The 22,316-nt window shown below is 45.7% G+C and overlaps 1 protein-coding gene across 2 annotated transcripts; it reads left to right on the top strand.

Annotated features, from left to right (window-relative positions):
- Positions 1-1,540: 1,540 nt before the first annotated feature.
- On the top strand, positions 1,541-20,912 carry PRMT1 (protein arginine methyltransferase 1). 2 transcript variants are annotated; one of them, XM_054993534.1, is made up of 11 exons: positions 1,566-1,617; positions 5,596-5,649; positions 10,674-10,775; positions 10,912-11,067; positions 13,081-13,144; positions 13,816-13,958; positions 15,513-15,600; positions 16,035-16,150; positions 16,875-17,025; positions 17,902-18,023; positions 19,943-20,912. In XM_054993534.1, the coding sequence occupies exons 1-11, from the start codon at positions 1,588-1,590 to the stop codon at positions 20,024-20,026; spliced, it is 1,110 nt and encodes a 369-aa protein (XP_054849509.1). In that variant the 5' UTR covers positions 1,566-1,587; the 3' UTR covers positions 20,027-20,912. The 2 variants fall into 2 exon arrangements, with proteins under 2 accessions (XP_054849510.1, XP_054849509.1); XM_054993535.1 differs by lacking the exon at positions 5,596-5,649 and having other exon boundaries at positions 1,541-1,617.
- Positions 20,913-22,316: the final 1,404 nt, after the last annotated feature.

Raw genomic sequence — 22,316 nt, 5'->3', positions numbered from 1 at the left:
AAAAAAGCCCGCCTGGATATTCAGTCTTGCATAGTTTGCGGAACGTCAGGAGAGTGGGAGTTTTCCTGACCTCTTCAGGCGGGGCCATTCCGTAAGGTGGGGGCCACCACAGAGAAGGCGCTTGTACGGCAGCTGTTACTTTTGTAACAGGGCAAGAATCCTTTTTTCTTAGTGTTATGTAGCACTGGAGTTTGCCACTGTTTTAGAACAAGAAACCGTTTAAGGACTTTTGCAAGTCATCTCCTTGACTATTTTCCAGCATAAGGGTTTCTTCCCCAATTTCATTTAAACGTGAAGTTGACAGAGTAATCTCGTTAGACTAAAAAGGGACTCACACTATGACTTCAACTCAAGTTCTACCAATCAGCTTCAACGAAACAATTCTCAGTCTGTGATTGTCACCTCCTACATAGGTCGGGCCTTTTAATAAATGAGGTCCCTAGCCATTGGTAGAAACGACGCCTGCCTTATGAGTGACGGCAAAAATACCCAATAAGATTTAAACATTTTTGATTGCCCCCCCCCTAAAACCAGTAAGTAAAAAGTTCTATAAATCTAAGAGGCTGGTACCAGTCCCTGAGTGACGCTTTACCCTTCCCAATAGGATTTGACCTTGGCTACGGGCTAACTCATGCCAATCAGTCAGTTACTATGAAAGGTATTACTTCTCATTCACGGACGTTTCTACCAATAAATCTTTGAAATCGTTTTACTACCCGCCCATTCAGTAATTGACATAGCAATCGACCAATAAGAAATCGCAGAACTCTTCAAGCGGGTTTCTAATTATGAGTGACCACCAAAGTGGCCAGTGGGGAATAGAAAATCATTCCGTAGGCTGCTGCTTGAGAGTGAACGGTATCTTTCTCCATTTGACTTTAGTCAAAAAGACATGTGGGGTAGCCTTTGAAGAGCTCCACGTTATATATTCTTACGGCGTAGTCCTGGGTACGGGGGAGTCAGCCTCCGCTCTACGCCAGCGAAGTCCCTCCTTTCCTTTGTCACATTTCCCTCATAGTAAATGAGGCTGGGTAATAGATTTTGAATGCGAACGAGCCCCTTTGATTGTCACTTTAATCAACCAATCGCTGTTAAGTTCGGAGACAATGGGCGGGGAAAGGAAGGAGAGAAGACCAATGTCAGAGAAGAAGATGGAAATTTTTATTTTGACCGACGTTTAAGTGGACCAACAGACATTCGCTTTTGACGCAAAGCCCGCCTCTCTGCCTCGATTGGCCAACGTTTGTCTTCCCTCACCAATGGCGTCGATCGAGCAAGCGGGACTCTAACTCTGATTGACGTCTACTCCCTTTCCATTGGGTTTCCCCACGGCTGAAAAGAGGTAGGCTCGTGACGCTCCGCCTTGCCGTTGCCGTTGGACCAATGGCCATTGATCGTGGGGTGATGACCAAAGAGCTGGGCGACCAATGAAAATACGGAGGAGGGTTTCTTCAGCCCGTCCCGCCTCATTTTGTCTTAAGCGACGCCGGCGCTGCCCAATGGGCTTTCGCGTCCCCTCCCTCCTTATAACGAGGCTGGGGGTTGTCTGGCGAGTGCCTCTCTCTCTTTCTGTGTCTCATTCGCAAGATGGCGGAGGCTGCAAACTGCATCATGGAGGTGAGGGATTGTGGGAGGGGGTGGCGACGGCGCCTGCCGTCTCCGTCGTGGGGGAGAGTTCGAGAGCCGCCCCGGTGCCCCATAGATACCCCAAGGAGTCTCCCTCCCGACCCACTCTCAAGCCATGGGGGTATGTAGGGGGCGTTATTTGCCAGAGACCCCCCCGTCCTTGGCCCCTCAGAATTCGTGTGGCTTTTGTTGGCCCCAGATGACCGAATTCCTTCACTTCTTCCGCTCCTCCCGAACAACGGGCTTCCATATTGAGCTATTCTGCCTTCAAAATGGATCCCCATAAAATCCGACCATCTCCCGCCTTTCCTTCCTTCCCACCTCTCCTGCAGACCTCTTTCTTTCTCCATCCCATAATGGGCGACTCTTTCGCCCCGCAGTCTTTCCATTATCCCCCTCTCCCAACTCGTTATTCTCTAGTGACCCCCGGAAAAGAAAATGCCCTTCCCCAGATTTACGTTTAGAGGGAAGAGGGTTTGAGTAGCTATGACATGTGGGATATTCAGACATTAAGTTTTGCCTCCAAAACATTACTATTAACGATGCCACTTCCCCCTTCTCGAGGAACGTAATGGCATTATGAGCCCGATTGGCGTCCAGGAACGCCTTAAAAGACCAACTAGATTCCCAACTAGCTTCCAACAGTCAAAGCTCCCTTCGTCGAACTCTCGAAAGCTCACACCTGGAAATCTGGTTGGCCTCTAAGGTGTTACTGGATTCGAATGTTGCTCTTCTACTGCAGACGAACACGGCTTCCACCTGAAACTATCGTAATAGTATTTGTGTTCCTTCTGCTTTCGGAGTTCCCTCCGCCGCACACAGCAGCCCTCAATAGTCTTCTCCTCGCGTCTTCTTTTTGCATCCCAGCACGCTTCCCCCCGCGTTGTTCATTTGCCCCCCCCCCCAATCGAATTTCCTTTTCTCCTCATGGTAGCCGCATGGTACGCCTTGCCCCATAAAGTCCCGCCCACTTTGCCCTCGGAGCTCCTCCTCCGCCAGCCGTGCTAGACTATGTCGGCCCCACGGAATCCTTTTTCCTGTAGGATTTGAGACTAGTGGCACCTTAAAGATCAACAAGATTTCCAGTATTTTCAGCTGTTGAGAATCCAGATTTCCAGCTTTTGAGAATCAGAATGCCCTACTTCAGATAAACTTTTACTCTTAAAAACTCATGCCCTGGACATCTTGTTGGTCTCAAAAGTGCCACTGGACTTAAATCCTGTTCTTCTGTTCCAGACCAACCTGGCTCCCTACTTGAAACTTTGTCCTGTAGAATCTCTTTACAGCTGCCCCCACCAATTCTTTGCCCCATTCAGTTTCCTCCTTACTCCATTCTGGTATAGCTCAGATTTTATAAGCAAATGAAGATGCTTTGTTGGTTGGAACTGAATAGCACCTGCCATCTGAAATCTTTTTCCTGGAATTGAAGGGATGCCATGTCTACATGGAAAACTTGTCCTGTACCATGGAGCCATAGGTGCCCACAGATTCCCTAGCCTCTTGGGTAGAAGTTTCCTCCCATCTCATGACTGTAGCCTCCAGGAATGTTTCTGTTCCCCATAGTGATCCCTGCCCCCATACTTAGAATCTATCCCATAGAATCCCTAAAATTCTTTTCCTTGGCAACCCCTACAACAGAGCCTTTATAGTGAACATCATCAGAGAAAGCTCCCCCTCCCCCCCGCATGAATTACCTGTTCTTTCCACACTCCTCAACTGAGAGTTTGGTCTTGGTATTCAATACAAACCCCTGCGACTTGAAGAAGTCTAGTTCTTCCACAGAGCCCTCTCGGCTGTCTATGAAATGCTCTCCCTTAGAATCATCAAGCACTTCCTGTTGTCCTCAACCTGGTGGCTGGGGGGGGGCACTCTCACCTTCTCTACAGCCGGGATCTTGTATAGTTTTTGTCTGCCCAGCCCTAAGTTCAAACTCCAGAGTCTCCTTTCAGATGCTATCGCAAAGCTGTAGGAATGGATGGGAAAGGGTATTGGATCTTGAGAAGAGGTTATCTGCGAGGAAGCTGGTTTCTCATAGGACTGTAATGTTGTTTGCATGTTTACTGAGATTTGATTTTTAGAATGGAAGGTTTTGATCTACTTTGGTCTTTGTAAGGGGCAGCTGGCAGATATTTGTGTGTGAGGGAGATCTGGAAAACTGAGACACTCCAGTTTTTCTGTGGGCTTGGAAGGATGATCAGGATTAGCTTGCAAATGGGTTGTGCTGTAGTGAGGTTGGGGGGGGGGTTCTCTGGCAGGCGCTGGAAAGACAAAGATGGAAGAAGAAGCATGGGGAAACTGCCTTGAGAGGGTTCAGTTTGTTAGCTGGGATCAAATTTGAAAGAAGGGCTCAGTAGGCGAGGGTAAGAGATTTCAACTGGAACAAGAGGCTGAATTGGACTAGGACATGTAGCGGAAGCTGTATGGTGAGGCAGAGAATCATGAGCTGGGCAAGAGGGAAGCTTCCTGTTATAGGAAATTGGTTTGTCTTTGGCCCCTTTCATTGTGTGACTCAAATATCCAGTGCTGGGACAGGCCTTGAGATACCTTCACTGGGATCATTTAGAGGGGTGGAGCGGGTGGGGATATACATGCTGCTTTCTCCTAAGCCTAAACCTTTAGTTTTCTTTTTTTTAAAAAAAACAAGGTTCTCTTGGAAAATTAAATTTTTACAGGATTTTATTCCAGCGTAAACTTTTGTGGACTGGTCCACAAAATATGATGCTGGAATCATTTTCCTTTAAGATGTCACTACACTCTGGTGAATATTTGCTTGAACACAGTAACAAGGCTACTCCTCTGGAATTGTAGGCATCCTTGGGGACTGTTGCCCTTCAGTTGGACAAGTGTACGCCCAAAGCCATCTCATGACCACGTGCAGTGGCAGTTACCATTTCCCCTTGCTTGGGATAGTGTGTGGAGGTGAAGGGGCTGGCTTTTTCCTTTTTGAGAAAGCGAGGGTGATCTGCCAGTGCTGTGTGTTGGCATATACCAGAGAGGAGCTGTACCTTGAGACTGGGTAATTTCCACCCTGGAATAAGGGAGATTCTGCCCTTATACCATTGAACCCCAATGGGAATGTTAGCAGTTTGCAGTGCAGATCTCTCTGTGTCTTCAGGACTAAAAATCTGATGAAAGGGTTTTTAAAAGATCCTGTGTAAAAATAATACACACATTTCAAATGAGAAATGACTGTTGAAAATAGTGGGAGGGGGCATTGAATGGCAAAGGTTGGGACCAGGAAGACGTGGAATGGCCCGTTTCTTCTCTCACTGAGAGGCTGTTTCCTCACCATAACTTAAATAGCTCTTGTTTGTCTTTTGTCATTCTGTTTCTCTCCTACTACTCCAAATACTTGTTTTTCACATGGCCTTGCTTACTAGTCCTCAATGCTAGAGCATCTCTTGACCTTACTTTGAATTCTTCATCTGGAGGGGAGGGATGTCGGTGTTACCGACTCTGGAGGTGAGCGGTTTGGCAGGGCTCTCTGCAGCCTGGCAGAGCAGCCTTGGAGGTATTCAGCTGACTTTTCTATTCGGGGCATGGGATTGTGATAATCCCATAAGAAGCCTTTTTTGGGACCGGAGGCAACCTCGTTTCATTCGTGCGTGTGCTGCATTTGTCATGTTGCTGACGCAGCCATAGTAGCGGGTGCATGGATTATGCAGGGGGGCATTATTTACACATGGGGGAGCTGTCAACAAAGACCACCACTCCCTTTCATCTGCCTGTGTTGCCATGGGAATCCCAAGACATGGTGCCCTCCAGTATCAAGCTCTGGAAAGATATCTAGTCTTTCAAGTCATCTGTGGCAAGTATGGCAGGAGCTGCCTTTGTCACCCCCACCCTGTTTCACAGTCACCTGCTGACTCTTCTCCCTGTCCCCCCACCCACCATAAGACCCAGTCTCCGGCTCAGTGCCCGTTGAGCTTTGAATTGACCTTATTTCCCTTGTTACTCTCTCTCTCCTAGAATTTTGTAACCACGCTGGCTAATGGGATGAGCCTGCAGACTCCGCTAGAAGATGTAAATATCCTTTGAGTTCATGCGAGCTAGACTAGTGCCCAGCCCAGAGTGTGGGTGAGGCACTCTAGCCCTGGCCAAATTTGTTCTTGTTTTGTCACCAGCTTGGCTCCATAACTCCCTTCTATTCTTTGCATTTGTCCCTTGCTAAAAATGCTTTTGTAATTGCTTCCCTGCTCTCATAGGTAGCTTGATTAGGAGTGTTGCCCTTCTCCAAAGCCATTAGGGTTCTCCTGTCACTTACCATGATGTAGACTGTAGCCATGTTGTGTTCTCTCTCCTGTTTAGTTTAAATTCCTGACTGTTCTATTTTGCTTTTTAAACATCTCCTGGGCCACATAAGTGTACTAACAAGAATTAGCTCCCTAACTCCTCACAAGAAATCTGTTTAGCCAAACAATGCAAGTTATTGGAGAGGGCTAAATTGTGCTTAAATTGATATTTTTAATCTTCACTGACTCTGTGCAGAATCAAATTGTGGATGGCTTAATTCAAATTGTTCAGCTTGGCATTAATGTGATCTCTGTGCTTATGCCCTTCACAGCACCTGTTTCCCTCTGATATCTAGAACTGCCTAGAGGCTTAGTGCAAAACTCTGGGGTTTGCTTTAGAAGGTATAGTGGTGGGAGAAGTCTTGGTTCTAGTGCTCATTCAGAGTGTGAGAGCAGTTTGGGTGAATGTCTCTGGAAGCTGTGATTGGGTGAGTGAGATGAAGGGGGAACAGTTTGAAGCTTTTGGTGGTAACCAAAGGGATGGAGTGGCTACTAGGTTTGCCAACAGGCCTGGAGAAAACTGTCCTGTCCCTTTAATAGAGGCTTAATGTGTGGACATGAGTAGCTGAAACTTCTCAAGGCATGAAGGGTAAACAAACATTCAATTAACCTGCTGTTTGTTCTCCAGGCTTGTTGGCAACCATTGTGGCTACAGCAAGCCCAGTAACTTGTTCTGGCTGTGTGTGTGTTTATTAGAAACATATGGTTGGGGCATCTGAGGCTGCTGGATTTGATAAGGACCTGGGTGGTCCAGGGATGGGGGCTGAGGACTTGGTGGCATTGGGTGTCATTGGCTGACTGTTTCCTTAACTTTTCTTCAGCTCCCCACTCCTGGGGACAGGCAGGGGGTAGAGCAGCGCAGGAGGTAGGCCTACTCCCGCAAAGCCTGCCCCCTTTCCCTGGGGGTGGGATGAGAGAAATAGGAATGCAGAGCCAGTGTTAGCTGGATTCACAGACTGAGACAAATGGGCTTGGGGTATATTGGCAGGAGAATAACTTCCTTTCTGGCTGCTTTCTGGTGGGCAATTTGAACCCCAGTCTTGTATATGAACAGGGGGGAAATTCCACTGCCCCTTCATTCAGGCACATACACAGTTGATGATTACCGGTCTTGTCTGAACATGGAATAGAATGGGGTGGTAGAGTGGACCCTTCCTGCTGTGGTGTGTCAAATGCTAACTGCTCCCCCATGTAAAACTTTCTGCAAATGGAGAGTTATGGGAGGAATTGGTACATTGGGGAGGAAGCCTTAACTCTTCACATGCTGTGCTAGTTTCCCATTTTCAGGAAGTGATTAATGCGGAGGACCACTGAAAAATGTGATCCCAGCTACCAGCTCATTCTGCTGCATGTGTAGACTGAGCCTTGGGATCTTATGGCTCAGTGGGGTTCTTGGCTACTTCGTGAACAGAGAGCTGTTGCTCCAGAAGGCTCTTCTGGTTACAGAGATGAGAGCAATCTCCCCCACCCCATTGTATTAAAAGCTGCTGTAAGAATAACTGTGTATATGTGAAGTGCTTTGAACACTCGGTGAACTGTAACTGTGATAAAGAATCCCAACTGGTGAGAGCCAAATAGGAAAAAATGTTGCAACCTTGAGCATTCCACCCCCTCTGCTACCTGGCTGTTGAAGTACCTAAAATCCCATCAGAAACATTTAGGGTTGAGAAGTTTTTGTTTAAAAAAAACCCTCAATGCAGGGCTGGCTCTCAAAAAGAGAGAGGAAATTATACAGGTGCACAGTGTTTTTAAAAATGCTTCTTCCGGTCTCGGTTTCAGCATTTACAAAAGTGGATTTCTGGAAGCAGAGAGTTCTGACCGTTAATAGGGTTAAGCAGCAAAAATGTCTTTGTGTATTTGTGTATAGGAAGCTCAGGAGGGTTTGTTTGAACTTGGAGTTCACAGACACAACAGAAGTCTCTCTCTGTTCCCTCTCCCCTGAAGATCTGATGAAGTGGGCTCTGGTCCTCAAAAGCTTGATCTGGAATCAAAAGGCCTGTTGGTCTTTAAAGAGCTGCAAGGTCTCCTGTTTGTTAATGTAGTCACAGGCATAAGGGTGTAATGGGATGATTTGCCCTCTGTTCTCAGCACCAGCTGCACTTTTTGAGCCCTTGATGGGGGCAGTCCCCCATAGAGCGTTGCAACAGATAAGCTTTGAAAGGGTTGAAAAGTCTGACAGTGGGTTGCAGCTGTTCCTCCAGAAAACTGTTCTGAGGCAGGCAAGGCCAGATGTTTGAGCAAGTCCTGTCTGTCGATCTGAGTCCCCCATCTGTGCAGTCCAAGTCTCAGTGAGAATGGCAGACAATAAATAGTCATCCCCTGCGCCACCCAGTACAAGCTTTTCTAAATTTAGCAGAGTCAAAGTGAGCCTAGAAAAGCAATTGGGGGTCTCAATTTGGAAACCTGGTGTTGGTAGTAATAAACAGATTAGTCCAGCGTCGTCGTTTCCCTTCACCCATCAGTGTCTGTAATTGGCAAGTGTTGGGGAATTGTATGTATAATCTTGTCTTCCAGTAAATAAACCTAGAGTTGTGTTACACCCATTAGTTCTGCATTATAACAGCTTTCAATTCATCTTCCTCCTCATTCATCATGAAATTTTGGTAACCTTTCAAGAAAGGCAGGCAAAAACAAAGGACACCTTTTTGTGATCTTCAAGCTTGGCTTGGTCAAGGAAACCATTTGGCTAGAGCCTACAGCTCAGTGGTAGAGCAGGGCCCATTCTGGGCCTGTTGAAGTTCTCACATTCATTTCCAGTCATCTCCAGTTAAAAAGGATCAGAGGTGGTGCAGCTGACAGAGGTCTGTGATCTTGGAGCACTGCTGCCATCCAGGGCAGACATCACTGAGTGAGGTGGCCAGTGAGATAAGGCAGGCTTCATATCCTCAAGCATGGTGGTTCGCTCTTCTAGGGAGAAAAGGATCTTTAAAGCATCCTTTTGGATGCAAGTCAATCTGACATGTTTCAGGATTAATATTTACCCTCAAGCTAAAAACCACACAGCAGCACTAGGAAGCCTGAGCACATGAAAGTGGACGCTTGTCTACATGCAGAGAAGAGTTATTGGGCTTCCTTGACGCTAATGGCTTTCTGTTGGGGTGGTGGGGGAAAGGAGAACAAAGAAGCTGATCTCAGCCAGGATACAAAAAAAGGATGGTTTATGCAGACTGTGTTTTTGTTGTTGGGTTTACCTCGGCAACTAGTTGTACCAGAAGGATTTAGTTGCTGTTGGTATTCAAGTTATTAGTGTTACGGGAACATCTACACACAAAGTATTTTTCAAGTTTCCTAAGCACACACCTTGAAGAGATCCAAGGTGCTTGAGAGCCAGTATTATGTGTACTGGTTACAGTATCAAACTAGGATATGGGAGGCCCAAGTTCAAATCCACACTCTGCCATGGAAGCTTGCTGGGTGACCTTGGGACAGTCTCTGCCTTTCTAGGCCTAATCTACCTCACAGGATTGCTTTGAGAATAAAATGGAGGATAGAAGAGAGATGTAAGCTGCTTTGGGTCCCTGTTGAGGAGAAAGGTAGAATATAATTGAAGTAAATAAATAAGTACAATTTTAAAGTAGGGTAGATCTAGGGAAGAGAGGGAAAAATAAGAAGAAAATCAGCATGAGCAACTATAATCTTTAGAGCTCACATAGTTCTCTCTTCCTTCCTTTTGTTCTTGTATCAGCTTTCTGAGGTAGGTTAGGCCTAGACAGAGAGTACGACTGGTCCAAGCTCACGCATGAGCTTTATGGTGAAGTGGAGATTTGAATCTGGATCTTCCACTACATCTCATTCTCTGATGAATGTGCAACTGCAGATAATTTCAATTAAAACTGAGGATTTAACTCATGTTAGATGCAAAGCTAGCATCTTGCAGGACCGCAAACGAACTGCCTCAGCCTCCCATAAACTGCAACAAATTTTACTGTCACAACTGCAGCTCCATCCATATCCCTCTTGGGAGGGCCAGAATTGACCCAGGAGCATACAGTTGCTGACCTTGCTATTCACAATTCAGATTGTAAATCATGTGTTGCGTGGTCATCGGGGCAGGGGCTATGGCTAAGAGTATAGTTCTTTGTATGGCCTGACTTGGTCTAAAGCAACTTCATATATTCATATATTTAGAGGAGAAGCTATGGATCAGTGTCCTAGGTTCAGTCCCAGGCATCTCCAGTGAAAGTGTCTAATATAGCTGGTGTTAGGGAAGACCTTTTGCTGCTTGAGGTCCTAGAGAGCCTCTGCCAGTGATAGCCAGCACTAAAGTAGATTCACCCAATGGTTGGTATAAGGCAGCTCCAGATGTTATTGGGAGAAATGTTTCCACCGAGGGAGTTTACAAAGTTTAATTATTTTTCTTTGCAACTTTTGTGGACTCTTTTTTCCCCAGGCTGTGACAATAGATGCACTGAAGCTGTTGCAAAAATTAGTTATGGTGGAAGGAGCAGTAGCTGGCTTTCAAAAGGATATTGCGGCTTCCTCTCTTGTTCTATGCCTGGGTAAAACCCCATTGAACTTAGGTGGAATCTTTCAAAAATGGATGAATTTTATAGGCTCATTGGGCTTGAAGATGAGATGAGGAAGGGCAAGAGGGTTTTTTTGTAAAGTGCTTTGGGTATTAATAGGGCTACTACGTAAGTGATGAGTGATATCAAGGGAAAAAAGGTGAAGGACTTCTTGTTGGTGAGCTTTATAAAGATATATTTAGAGCTATTTGGGACCTCTTTTGTCATACCCACTTCTGTCTCTTGCCAGGTCTCGTGCACCCAGCCAGAAAGCAGTGGAAAGCCAACAGCAGAGGAGATGACCTCCAAGGATTATTATTTTGATTCTTACGCTCACTTTGGCATTCATGAGGTGAGGGAGCTGGCTGCGGTATGGGGTCATAAAGGTTCCCCATGTCACTGATCCATTTTCACTATGGGAGGGGTGATGGGAAGCAGGAGGCTATAAGCTTCGTTCACCTTTATTCCTGGCCTTGCTCCCCAAACAGGAGATGCTGAAAGACGAGGTGCGCACACTGACCTACAGAAATTCCATGTTTCACAACCGGCACCTCTTCAAAGACAAAGTGGTCCTGGATGTTGGCAGTGGGACTGGGATCCTCTGTATGTTTGCAGCCAAGGCTGGTGCCAAGAAAGTCATTGGGGTGAGTGACGAAGCTGCGTGCGCATGTGTATTCCTGATAGGTGGTAAGTAGGGTGGATTTGATTTAAATCATGGGATTAAGGCCTTTTTCTCAACTGTTTATGTTTACTTTATAACCTTTGTGCTGTGAAGAAGAGATGTGATCTCTGCAGACACAAATTCACAGTTTTGAGAACTGTAAAACTAAGCATCTGTGATAATATCTTCTAGATAGAAAAACTGGAAGAGCATGACATTGTGAATGGATAATGGAATTTGTTTACAAGAAAATTTAAACATTGCATGAATATACAGCCTCATGCTACATAATTAAAAACTAATTCTTATTTCATGATGCTAACCTTTGGATTAGAATATATCTTAAATAGAAAATTATCTTTAGATAGACTTTTCCTCAAAAAATTATATTAACAATCCGATTTAAATAAAAAAAGATTTAAATTAAAAAAATCATTGATTTTTATCCACCCTTGGGACACTGGGAACGGATGTGTGTATGTCTCAAATTCTAACTAAGATAACTCAGTTTTGCAACCAAAAAACAAAAATTATGCTGTGGGTACAGTAATGCGTGTTGAGTAAGAGAACTCGTTTGCATGCCTTGCTCAATCCCGTCTCCTCCCAAGCAGAATTTGGACATACCAAATCACCTAACTCAGTATTTTCTCCTGTGGCTGATAGCTGTTCTCAAGAGTCTTGAGCAGAGAACCATCTCTTCTACCATCTGCGCCCTGACACCTTCTGAGGTGCCAGGGATTCAGTTTGGGACCACCCGCTGAACCCACTGGGCCATAGTTCCTCCTCTAAAGATATGAACAGAAGAAGCTGCCTTATACCATGTTGGACCATTCCAGTCCATCTAGCTCAGTATTGTATACTATGGTAAAGGCACTTTATTAAATTGTGTTAAATAAATAAATATAGCTCACCTTTCTGCCCTCATAAGGGCCCCCAAGGCAGCTAACAAATTAAAACATGCATAATAAAATCACATTTTAAAAACTATTAAAACCAACAAAGTGCATCATTAAAAGGAAACTAGAGCTAAAATACATAGGGAAACAATTAAAACTGGGCAGGGATGCTGGATCACTGACGGAACACGAAACCAAACAAAACCCCGTCTTCTCCTGATGGTGAAGATGGAACAGGTGAGTGTTTGGGGAGAGCATTCCATAGTTTCAGTGCCATGACTGAGAATGCCCTCTTCCGGGTTACCAGCTGCCTAATCTTAGGAGGTGGGGGCACCTGAAGCAGGGCATGTTCATAAGGGAGTAGGCAGCCCTTCAGGTCTGTGGGTGCCAAACCCTATAGGGCTTTAAAGGTCAGCCCTGGCACCTTGAATTGTGCCTGGAAACAGACTGAGAGCCAGTGTAGGTGGGCCAAAACTGGAGTGATACGGTTCCTGCAACTCACTGCAGTCAACATCTGGGCTGCAGCGTTCTGTACCAGTTGAAGTTTCATTAGCTGAGTGAAATAGTATTTGGTGAAAGGGGAACTAATCAGGTGATTTCTTGCTGGATGCATAGGCAAAATCAAGCTTTTCCCTGGCATGATGCATATGTGTACCAGAGAGTCATAACCATGTAATGAGCACCAGTGGTGGTTAGAGTGTTGGACTACGATCAGGACTAGGACTCGAGTTCTGCCATACTCGCTTGCTGAGTGACCTTGGGCCCAGTCACACACTCTCAGCCTGTCCATCTTATTGTGAGGATAAAATGGAGACTGAAGTAAGATACTTTGGGTCCCCATTGGGGAGAAAGGTGGGCTGTAAGTAAAATAATGGTTCAAGAACTGAGTTTAGGCCAGGAAGAGCCAGTTTCTAATTCCTGCTCTGTCATGAAGCTAACTAGTTGACCTTGTCCTAGTCATTCTCTGTCTAGCCCAACTCACAGAATTGCGAAGATCAAATGAGAGGGGAGGACGGGCCATAGTGTTGCCTTGAGCTTCTTGTTGGAATGGTGGGATAAAACAATCTAAACGAAACTTCTTTCTCTATGTATCTGAATAGATTGAGTGCTCCAGTATATCTGACTATGCTGTCAAAATAGTCAAAGCCAACAAACTCGACCACGGTGAGTGTCTGCTTTACTTACTTGACCTTCCAAACATCTCTCTTTTCTGTATCATTCATCCATAGAAGAGCCAATGCCTGGTAAAGGGGTACAGTCTGCAGAAGTGAAATGTGACAGTTATTCTGCGGTAGCAACCTTAGACCCACTTGCCCGTTTTCCTGCTGGTAGTGTCTTAGAGAAAATTGAGCAGTGGCTGTGGCAAATGCAAGCAGTCTCTTGTATGCCACGTGATTGATGCACCCTTTTTCCTATTGGAGCAATGGGTCACACAGGCTCCTGTGAGAGCTTGGCTAAATGGACCAATGGTCTGACTCTGCTCAGAGTGGCTCCTTGAATTGGAGTAAATGCAGTCAGCAGTGTATCCTGTCCGTTACGTGAATTACCATTGTTGGGCCTACCACCTTTATTGTGCTTTGGGGGATCTGTTGAAGCCATACCTTTCTCCTTTTCCCTTTAGATTCTCTTGCCTTTTGGAGTAGAGGCAAGGGTAAAATTTCCGCATGGTCCTGCGTCTTTTCTCTGAATTGTGTAAAGGAGAGCTTGCACGTCAGTCATCTTGTGCTGCTAAAGATTGCCCTGACTAGGCCAGAAAACTTCTAGGTTGTTCCATTGTTGAACTGTCCTTGCAGCTCCTATCTGTGCTTGAATACTTTCTTTTCTGTCCCCCAAAGTCGTGTCTATCATCAAAGGCAAGGTGGAGGAAGTGGAGCTGCCTGTAGAGAAGGTGGACATAATAATCAGCGAGTGGATGGGCTATTGCCTCTTCTATGAGTCCATGCTCAACACGGTTATTTACGCCCGTGACAAGTGGCTGGTGAGTTCCTGCCCCTATGTTCTTTTCCCGCTAGCAACTCCTGGATCTGAACCCGTCTCTTTTGATAAGAAGGGTTGCATATTTCTGCATACTGATAATGGGCCAAAGAGGGCAGAATTCACCTGACCACCTTGAGTCCAGAGAAGTCATGGGGTAGTGGAATTGTTGCACTCTTGGTCAAAAGAGGGGTTCATGCACACAAGCACACAACCCTTTGTAACTTCCAGGATCGCAACTGAATCGGTTGGACAAAAAACCAGATCAGAATTCCCTCTCCAGTCTCTGCAGCTAACAAACTGACTCTCCCTTTGTGAATGATGAAAGTTGTACAAATGTGGCCATCCCCAGACAAAGGAAGGAGGCTCTGCCTACATGGGTGACTTTTTGAGTATACAGGAAAACAATTATTTTGTAAATTATTCTAAAGAAAAAAAATTCCCAGAGTATGCACCAGGCAGCTCAGAAGGTTGAGAGCAGTCAAGTCAGTTTCAGTGAAACAGGCATGGTGTGGAAGAAATCAGCCTGCAGCAACTCCTTGGGGGGTGGGTCAGGTGGGCTTTCCATATTGTGCCTCCCTGAGTAATTCCTCAGTGGGCTCCCATCCTTAGTATCCTAACTTCTTTTGAACCTGTTAATGAAATGTGGTGGATTGCCTTACAATATTTCAGCCACTCACTGTTCCCAAAAACAGTCCTTTGGTAATTTATTAGTAGTACTTCACAGAGGCTTTTAGTGAGGTTGTTATTCATGACAGGTAAAAGAGACCTCTGTGTACAGAGGCAGTATGATTCTGAGCATGCTGGGGGCTAATGGCAGAGCTGGTGCCTTCATTTCCTGCTTGTGGGGTTCCCAGAGGCATCAGACTGGCTGCTGGTGGAAACAGGATGCTGGGCTAAATGACCCAGCAAGTCTGCTGTGCTGTTAATGGGCTACCTGAGAAACATGCATAGTGGCGATGGAGCCTTCCCTATCATAGAACAGAATGGGCCAGATGAAGATTGATGTCACTTCCTGTTGGTATGCTCTGAGCCAGCACTGTATTCGACTTGAGTAGTGCCAAGTGGTATTGTGGTAGCTCTAGCAGTATCTTGTCTTTGCATGAACAAATGCACACATAGTGCATGGGGTTGTTGTCTCTAGGATTTATGAAAATTGGCCCTTGTGGAACTTGCCCAAGCAGTTGAAAATGAAGTATGCTGGAGCAAGTTGGTTTGCATCTTTGCCTGATGCTAGTAGTAAAGCATTGGTGTGCACCTCCATTTTGTTTGTTGTTGCCACCTTTTGAACTACTAGTGTAGTCCAAAGGCACAGCATTGCCATTTTAAAAGTTCACTTACGAATGTGGATTCTTTTCATCATTTTAAATCAAAGTGAAGCACTCCCTCTCCAGTATTTCACTACTAGTTGTTAAATGCTGCAGCCTCTTCTCTAGGTTAGGATAGCAAGACTTTAGTATAGGTTGAAATATATTGGGCGTTGGCCGAGAAAAGGACTGCTTGGATTTTCAGAGAAGCCTGACAAATGTAACACTTTTGCTTCCTGTTTGTGTGATAGACCCCTGATGGGCTCATTTTTCCAGACCGCGCTACTCTGTACATCACAGCGATTGAAGACAGGCAGTACAAAGACTACAAGATCCATTGTAAGTAGCAGGGGCTCTGCTGTTGTTTGCAATTAGCAAGGCCAAGCTCAAGAATCTGCAAGAATTCCCACTGAGGCTCTCTTTTAACAAAGAGGGCCAGGATCTAATTCAAACTTGCCGGGAATTTAGGCAGTAGCATGGACTGCATCAACTTCTGACATAGAATCAAAGATATTCTGGACAGGCTCACACAGTGACTCCTTTAGGCAGATTGAGATGGGAAGGCAGAAATCTAGAAAACCCGTTCTTCGGGGGCAGCAAAGTTGTTGGTTGTTTTTCCTGCTTTTTTCCCTTATCGAATGTATGTTCTACAGTGGTGCGGAGGAGTAGTTGGTGGCCCTCATTAGGCCAAAAGTCAATATACAAATGTTGTAAATAAAATAATAGTTGGGCTCTAAATCAGTCCCTCCCCAAATCTGTGCCTCTTACTGCAGGGTGGGAGAATGTGTATGGCTTCGACATGTCCTGTATCAAAGATGTGGCGATCAAAGAGCCTTTGGTGGACGTCGTTGATCCGAAGCAGTTGGTCACCAATGCCTGCCTCATCAAGGTATGACTGGTGGTGACGTCCTCTCCTTCTGACTGGTGCTTTCCTCAGTTGTTGCTGCTAGACATTCTGAGGCAGAAAAGTATGTTACATAAGCTGTTTCAGGGGCACCAAAAACAATCTTGGAATTTGTATTCTGAAGGAAAATCCAGATTTACCCACAGGATTTCTTCCTCATAAGTGAAAATTGTTGGTCATGTTTGCTTATGCTTCCACTGCAGTGTGCTCCCCTCTGGAGAGCTTGCACTCTTCAGTAGGCTTATGTAACAAAAGAGGCTTCAGAATCTTCTACATGGAGACAGGTGAGGTGATGACGTCTCCTGTTTGCAGTCTCCATGTCAGCTCTGCCGCTGCTGCTGAGGCCATTCAAAGCATGCTAGATGCAGAAGTTCCTGTCATCTCTGCTTCATTACCTCAAGCAGACTGGGGCTTTGATCGTCAGCAGTGTGCTTGACACAGTGAAAACTAAAAGAAACATGGTACTGGCCAGCAGACCTTAAAACCACTGTGAACAGGGAGGAAACTTAGTTTTTCTTAAAGCTTGACTGACCCTGCAGTGGGTGGCTTGGTAGAGGATGCAATTCAAAGGGGGCAGCTTCAGCTTGTTTTTGCAGCTATATAATGCTGGAGGAGAGGGATGACAATGAAAATTCTAATTTTGCGATCATGGGATAGCAAGAGGTCTCCTTGTCTGCCTCACAACTTCTTTCTCTTTTCTGACATACAGGAGGTAGACATCTACACAGTGAAGGTGGAGGACCTCACCTTCACATCGCCCTTCTGTCTCCAGGTGAAACGCAATGACTACATCCATGCCTTGGTAGCTTACTTCAACATAGAATTCACCCGTTGCCACAAGCGCACTGGATTCTCCACCAGTAAGGGACACAGCCTTGCTTTGGGAAATCAACAGGGTGGTGGGCGCTTTAGATCGTGGGCTTTGGTGTGTTCTGGTGGGGAAGTAGAACTCAGTCTCAGTATCTTAGCAAGCAGCAGAAACAGCAGCTTATAATGTGGCTGCCTTCAAGGCTAACTAGTTAATGCATTCCTGTTAGCTGCTTCTTTTGGAAAGAGAGCTCTGTCAATGACAAGGTACAGCAGGGCAGCATCTATCAACCAAGAGTTGGTCTAATCAGTGGTTATTAGGCTTAGGAGTTCTCAGAGAGCCAGTGTGGTATAGTGCCTAGAGTGTTGTACTAGGATCTGGGAGTCCCAGATTCGAACCCCCACTCTGCCATGGAAGCTCACTGGGTGACATTGGGCCAGTTGCACACTGTCAGCCTAACCTAACAGAGTTGTGGTAAGGATAAAATGGAGGAGAGGAGAATGATGTAAAGTCTAGTAGCACCTTAAAGCAGGCTATAAGCATTCATGAGACAAAGCTCGCTTTGTCTGGTAAAACAAGCTGACAAAGGAGGAGCAGTTGTTGTCATGGGCAAATCAGACAGTAGGACGCTGAACAAGTTCTTTTACTACTTTTTATAAATACCTATCCTCAGATTGCACTCAGGAATACACAAAAAGAACTGAACAGGATTGTAAAGGAACTACACAGCAGGAGGAAGCTTTCACATGGTTGTGTACTTGACAGAAAGGAGGACCTTGCAGCTCTATTGTGAAGGGGCAACTGAGCGGAGCTAACTGAAGCAGAGCAGATTGAAGGAGTACACCATGTCTGTCCACATGTATACTCGTTTCTTGGGATATGCCACCCTCTCCATGACCTTGCTTTGCTTCCCCCCCCCCCCCCCCAGGTCCTGAATCTCCCTACACCCATTGGAAGCAAACAGTTTTTTATATGGAGGACTACCTAACAGTGAAGACGGGAGAGGAGATATTTGGCACCATTGGCATGAAACCAAATGCCAAGAATAATGTGAGTAAGGAATTTGGTTCTTGCTGTAACCAAATCTGGGAGTTTCTACCACGTTTTAAGTGTGAAAGCCAGCCCTCCTCTGCATGCACCTGGAGAGTTACTCTGCCTCAATCCTGTGCAGGCAGCAAAAGTGTTGTGCTCTTGTTTTGGACCCTTAGTCCATCTCGCTCAATATTGTCTACTCTGGCACCAAAATTCTAAGGTCTTGGGAAGAGAGACAGCATCTTTCTCAACAACTGACTCCCATTATCCTTTAACTGGAGGTACCGGAGATTGAATCTGTGGCCTTCTGCATGAAAAGCATGTGCTGTCTCTCTCAGCTATGCCCCCGACCTTATTCATGGACTTTGGTGGTATGAGTATATTCCGAGTGGGTGATAAGGGGTGCTTTGGACAGGCAACAGGGAGTTCTGCTTCTTGGAGTTAAAGCCGTAAGAGATGCTTGTTGGGGTGAATGGCACAGGAGCAAAGGGCCTTAAGAACTTAAAGGTGCAGTAATTAAATGGGAGAAACTGGTGTATAAGGGACAGTAGGGTCCTGCAGAAAACCACCCTGCTGTATTGCCACATTAACATATCTTGCAAGAGGACTGGGAGCCAGGCTCCTTCCTCTGCTGGAAGCTGATCTCAGTAGATTGGCCTCTGCACAGATGCTTGTGCCAGTGGATTCTTTTTCTTGTCAGTATACATGTATGTTGCGCACACTGTTAAACCAGCCAGCTCCGTCCCCAGCCACTAAGTTCCATCAAGTCATTTCTGTTAGCCAGCACTTGAATAAGATGAGTAAAACCAATATTTTCCAGTCTTGGTTGGCAACTAATTTCATTTGAGGGTGAGTGGGTAGGTGGGATTTGCAGGCCTAGTCATCTTCTCTTGCTTAATAATCCATCTCCTGATCTCAGTTCAGTCTGCTGCACTGAACTATGGGAGCTTTAAATCTCATATATGTTTATTTAACAGTTTTTAGGGGATATGTTTAGTAAGGAGATCTTGATCCGTCGTATGAGTGTTAGTCATTGAATAGATTAGAGCAGCATGTGTGTAAAGTGCTGTCAAGTTGGAACTCACCTATGACAACTCAATAGGGTTTCAAGGCAAGAGATTAACAGAGGTGGTTTGCCATTGCCTGCCTCTGCATAGTGACCCCAGACTTCCTTGGTTGTCTCCCATCAAAGTACTAAATGACAGGACCCCTGTTGTATATCTAAAAATGGTTCTTGTGAAGTATGCAGAGCTCCTTGGGAAAGTACTAAACACTTCAGAGATGCTGTGGGCGGGTGTATTGTAGGGAGGTTAATCTGAAGTCTTTGGTCCCCTTTGCTTTTACCCCGCTGGTGTTCTCTGTTTCTCTAAAGTGTGGGTGTGTAAAGAGTTTACCATAGTAAAGAGTTTACCCTAGTAAAGAGTAAGATAAGCAGGACTCAAGTATATACTAGTGTCATTAGTTAACTGGCTCCAAACTGCTCAGGCACTTGGTATTGGCCATGCATTGTGACAAAGTCTAGGGGGCATATGTAGGTCTTACACAATTTTAATAAAAGTTGCTTATTGATTTCATAAGTTAAAAAAACTGAAGACCCTATGTAGCATGCAGCCAACTTGTTCTTGGTTACCTAGCACCTCTATGCCAGCAGCACAAAGTCCAATGGCAGCAAGAGACAGGTTCAGGGCAGAGGTTGCAGATTTGAAAAGGGCTATGGGTAAGAAGGTAGGTGAGTGAGTGAGTGTGTGAGAGAGATTATCGCAGGAGGTTCTGAAGGTGCCTGGGCACTGTGCTTCCACAGAGTTAGTTGAAGGGAAAAACAAGATGTTCACCCTTCCCCCAAAGGGGGGGCTTGTTGCTTGTAAGGAAGAGCATGTTGGGAAATTTAAAAAATCTTTTAAAAAAAGAATCCCTCCCCTCTTGTCTCCCATATGCAGCGAGACCTGGACTTCACCATCGACCTGGACTTTAAGGGCCAGCTGTGCGAGTTGTCGTGTTCAACAGATTATCGGATGCGTTAACCCGTTGGCCCCTCTGCCAGTTTTTTTTCTTCACCTCTCCTCCCTTGACCTCACTTGTACCCAGAGCGTAACCCTCCCTGTTGACCCTATTCTGTTGGCGTTTTCACTAATTCATTTCATTGTGTAGTTCCCTTTTTGCTGCTCTTAGCTGCAACTCTGGGCCAGCAAGGAAGAGGAGGGGCCAGTATTAGACAATGGGGGGGGGAGATTACCAAGACCACCTCCCCAACCAGATTGCCCCTCATTTTTCAGTACCTCCCTCCCCCCCACAACCCAGGAACTGAGTCGGTTAGCCCAACTGAAGAGGCACACGTGTTTTTGTCCATCCGTTCGTTCCGAGGCCCAAGCAGCAGCACTTCCATCATGAAGTTTTATCTCGCTTGTTAAATCATTGTTGGTCTCCCCTGCCAAACTGTGATGCCCAGAATCTTTCTGCCTCCCACACCGTGTCCAGAGTAAACTCTGTTCCTCACCATCTCCTCTTCTCCAGAGCAAGTGCTGCTCAGATTTTGTGGGGGGGGGGGGGAGAGGCGGAGAAAAGAGTACACGTCTATTCAGTGTCCAATCAGGGGTGGGTCAGGGAGGAGATGGGTGTCCCAACAGGTTTTTATCAAGGGGCATGTGGAGGCGCATGCGCGCATATGTTTGTATGTGTGGAAAAGGCATCTCTATTTTGTGGGTGTTTTTTTTTCACTGACGGTTTTGTACTTTTCTCTCCTCTTAAATTCCCTGTTTGGATTTGTGAGTATTTTTTTTGTTTTGTTTTTTTTAAACAAAAAAAAAATTCCCTTGCCCCTTGGAAAGCTGACATTGTGTGACTGTTTCATAACTTATGGTTTTTATATGGTTACATTCATGAGGAAAAGAAATAAAGCGGTAGAAACCACCTGCTCTGCTTTTACTTCACTGTACTTGCTCACCGGCCGATCAAGCAGCTGTGGAATTACGTGGTGGGGGAGGGTCTTCAGCGTTTTTTGCTGAGCTAGGCTTAAGCGGACTTGCTTAACTGAACACAGAAAAGGTATGAATGGGAGTCTGATATGGTTGGATGCTGGGACATCATCCCTATGCTGGAGAACCCCAGAACCTCTGAGCCTGTACATTAGAACTGTATTCACCCAGATGGGATTATTGATGAAGGTACGTGTCGGTCTGGCTATTCCTGCATGGGACTGGCACACTCTCCCCAACTGTTGTCTGTGTGTGGGGGGGTCTTCCTGCAGCTCTTGGGTACAAGTAATGGGGATATGATATTCAGATTGACCCAGGGTTTATTAACCACCTCAAGGTCGGGTTTTGGTGCTGCCTGAGAGTGGGAGATGTTAGCTGTGGTTGGGAGCCAGTCCTGTTGCGATGAGGAGGTAGCAGCCTACTACTGCTCAGCTCCTGTTGAGAAAGGACCAGTGCCGAGTATGCGGAAGCATTGAGGGCTGTTGTTTGTGCTGGGTCAACCCGAGATTCAAATGTTGGGGATAGGGCTCCTTGCTTCTACCTAGAGTTCTTGAGCTTTGTTTCCCCCTAAAATAAACCCAGTGAAGCAAGACTTTTCCTAGAAGCAGTCGCATAGAGTTTGGGGATGGAATTGTGTGTTTGGTAGATAAAAAATTAAGCTATAGGTAGCAGTCCAGCCAGGTCCTGTTCTCTGGGAAGCTAAGTAAATATTTTCTCAACCTTGTAAATGGAGACTCGGCAGGAATAAGATTGCCCCAGCACGCGACAGGAAGATTGTAGTTGGAGTATACGCAGTCTGCACGTTACTCAGGTGGCCTTTGGGGGAATCTAGATTTAAATTTAGAATTGGTATTGCTGCTGATCGATGTGCCTAGAAGCCCATCCATATTAGTTTCTATACATGCTATGCTGTTCACTGCTGCTTTCCGTAATTTGTATATGGCAAGTTTTGTGTTCTAGTTCCAGTTCTGGCACCTCACATGCATCCCTCTATTAATAAGCTTGAATTCTGAGACACTGATGACAAAAATAATAAATTTGGCGAGAGCTAGTGTGCAGGATTTTTTCATCTCAGCTTGGGGTTGGCTCCAGCCGACATTTCCCTGGTGCAGAAGGGAAGAGGGAATAGATCCTCCTGGGCCACCAAAAAGGCTATGCTGGGATCAGGGGACCTACATGAACAAAAACCATGCGTGGCAAAATAAAGCAAAGAATTGAGCGAGAGTGAACCGAAAAGCTGGCTGGATCCAACTCTTGGTTTCACAATCGCAGAATTAGAGAACATTTCAAACCCTTTGCCACGCATGGAGACTTGGGTCGTTTTGTGGTCACAGCAGCT

Source organism: Eublepharis macularius, chromosome 12 (genome assembly GCF_028583425.1).
Source record: "Eublepharis macularius isolate TG4126 chromosome 12, MPM_Emac_v1.0, whole genome shotgun sequence".
Classification (NCBI taxonomy): domain Eukaryota; kingdom Metazoa; phylum Chordata; class Lepidosauria; order Squamata; family Eublepharidae; genus Eublepharis; species Eublepharis macularius.
Note: the sequence above shows the minus strand (reverse complement) of the source record. Positions and strands in the feature narration are given on the sequence as shown.

What these genes read in the sequence shown, in the direction of transcription:
- PRMT1 (XM_054993534.1), top strand. Translation starts at nt 1,588, where the DNA reads ATGGCGGAGGCTGCAAACTGCATCATGGAG. An exon ending in CTCACTTTGGCATTCATGAG is followed by an intron (nt 10,776 to 10,911) that starts GTGAGGGAGCTG and finishes CTCCCCAAACAG; the next exon opens with GAGATGCTGAAAGACGAGGT. An exon ending in AACCAAATGCCAAGAATAAT is followed by an intron (nt 18,024 to 19,942) that starts GTGAGTAAGGAA and finishes TCCCATATGCAG; the next exon opens with CGAGACCTGGACTTCACCAT.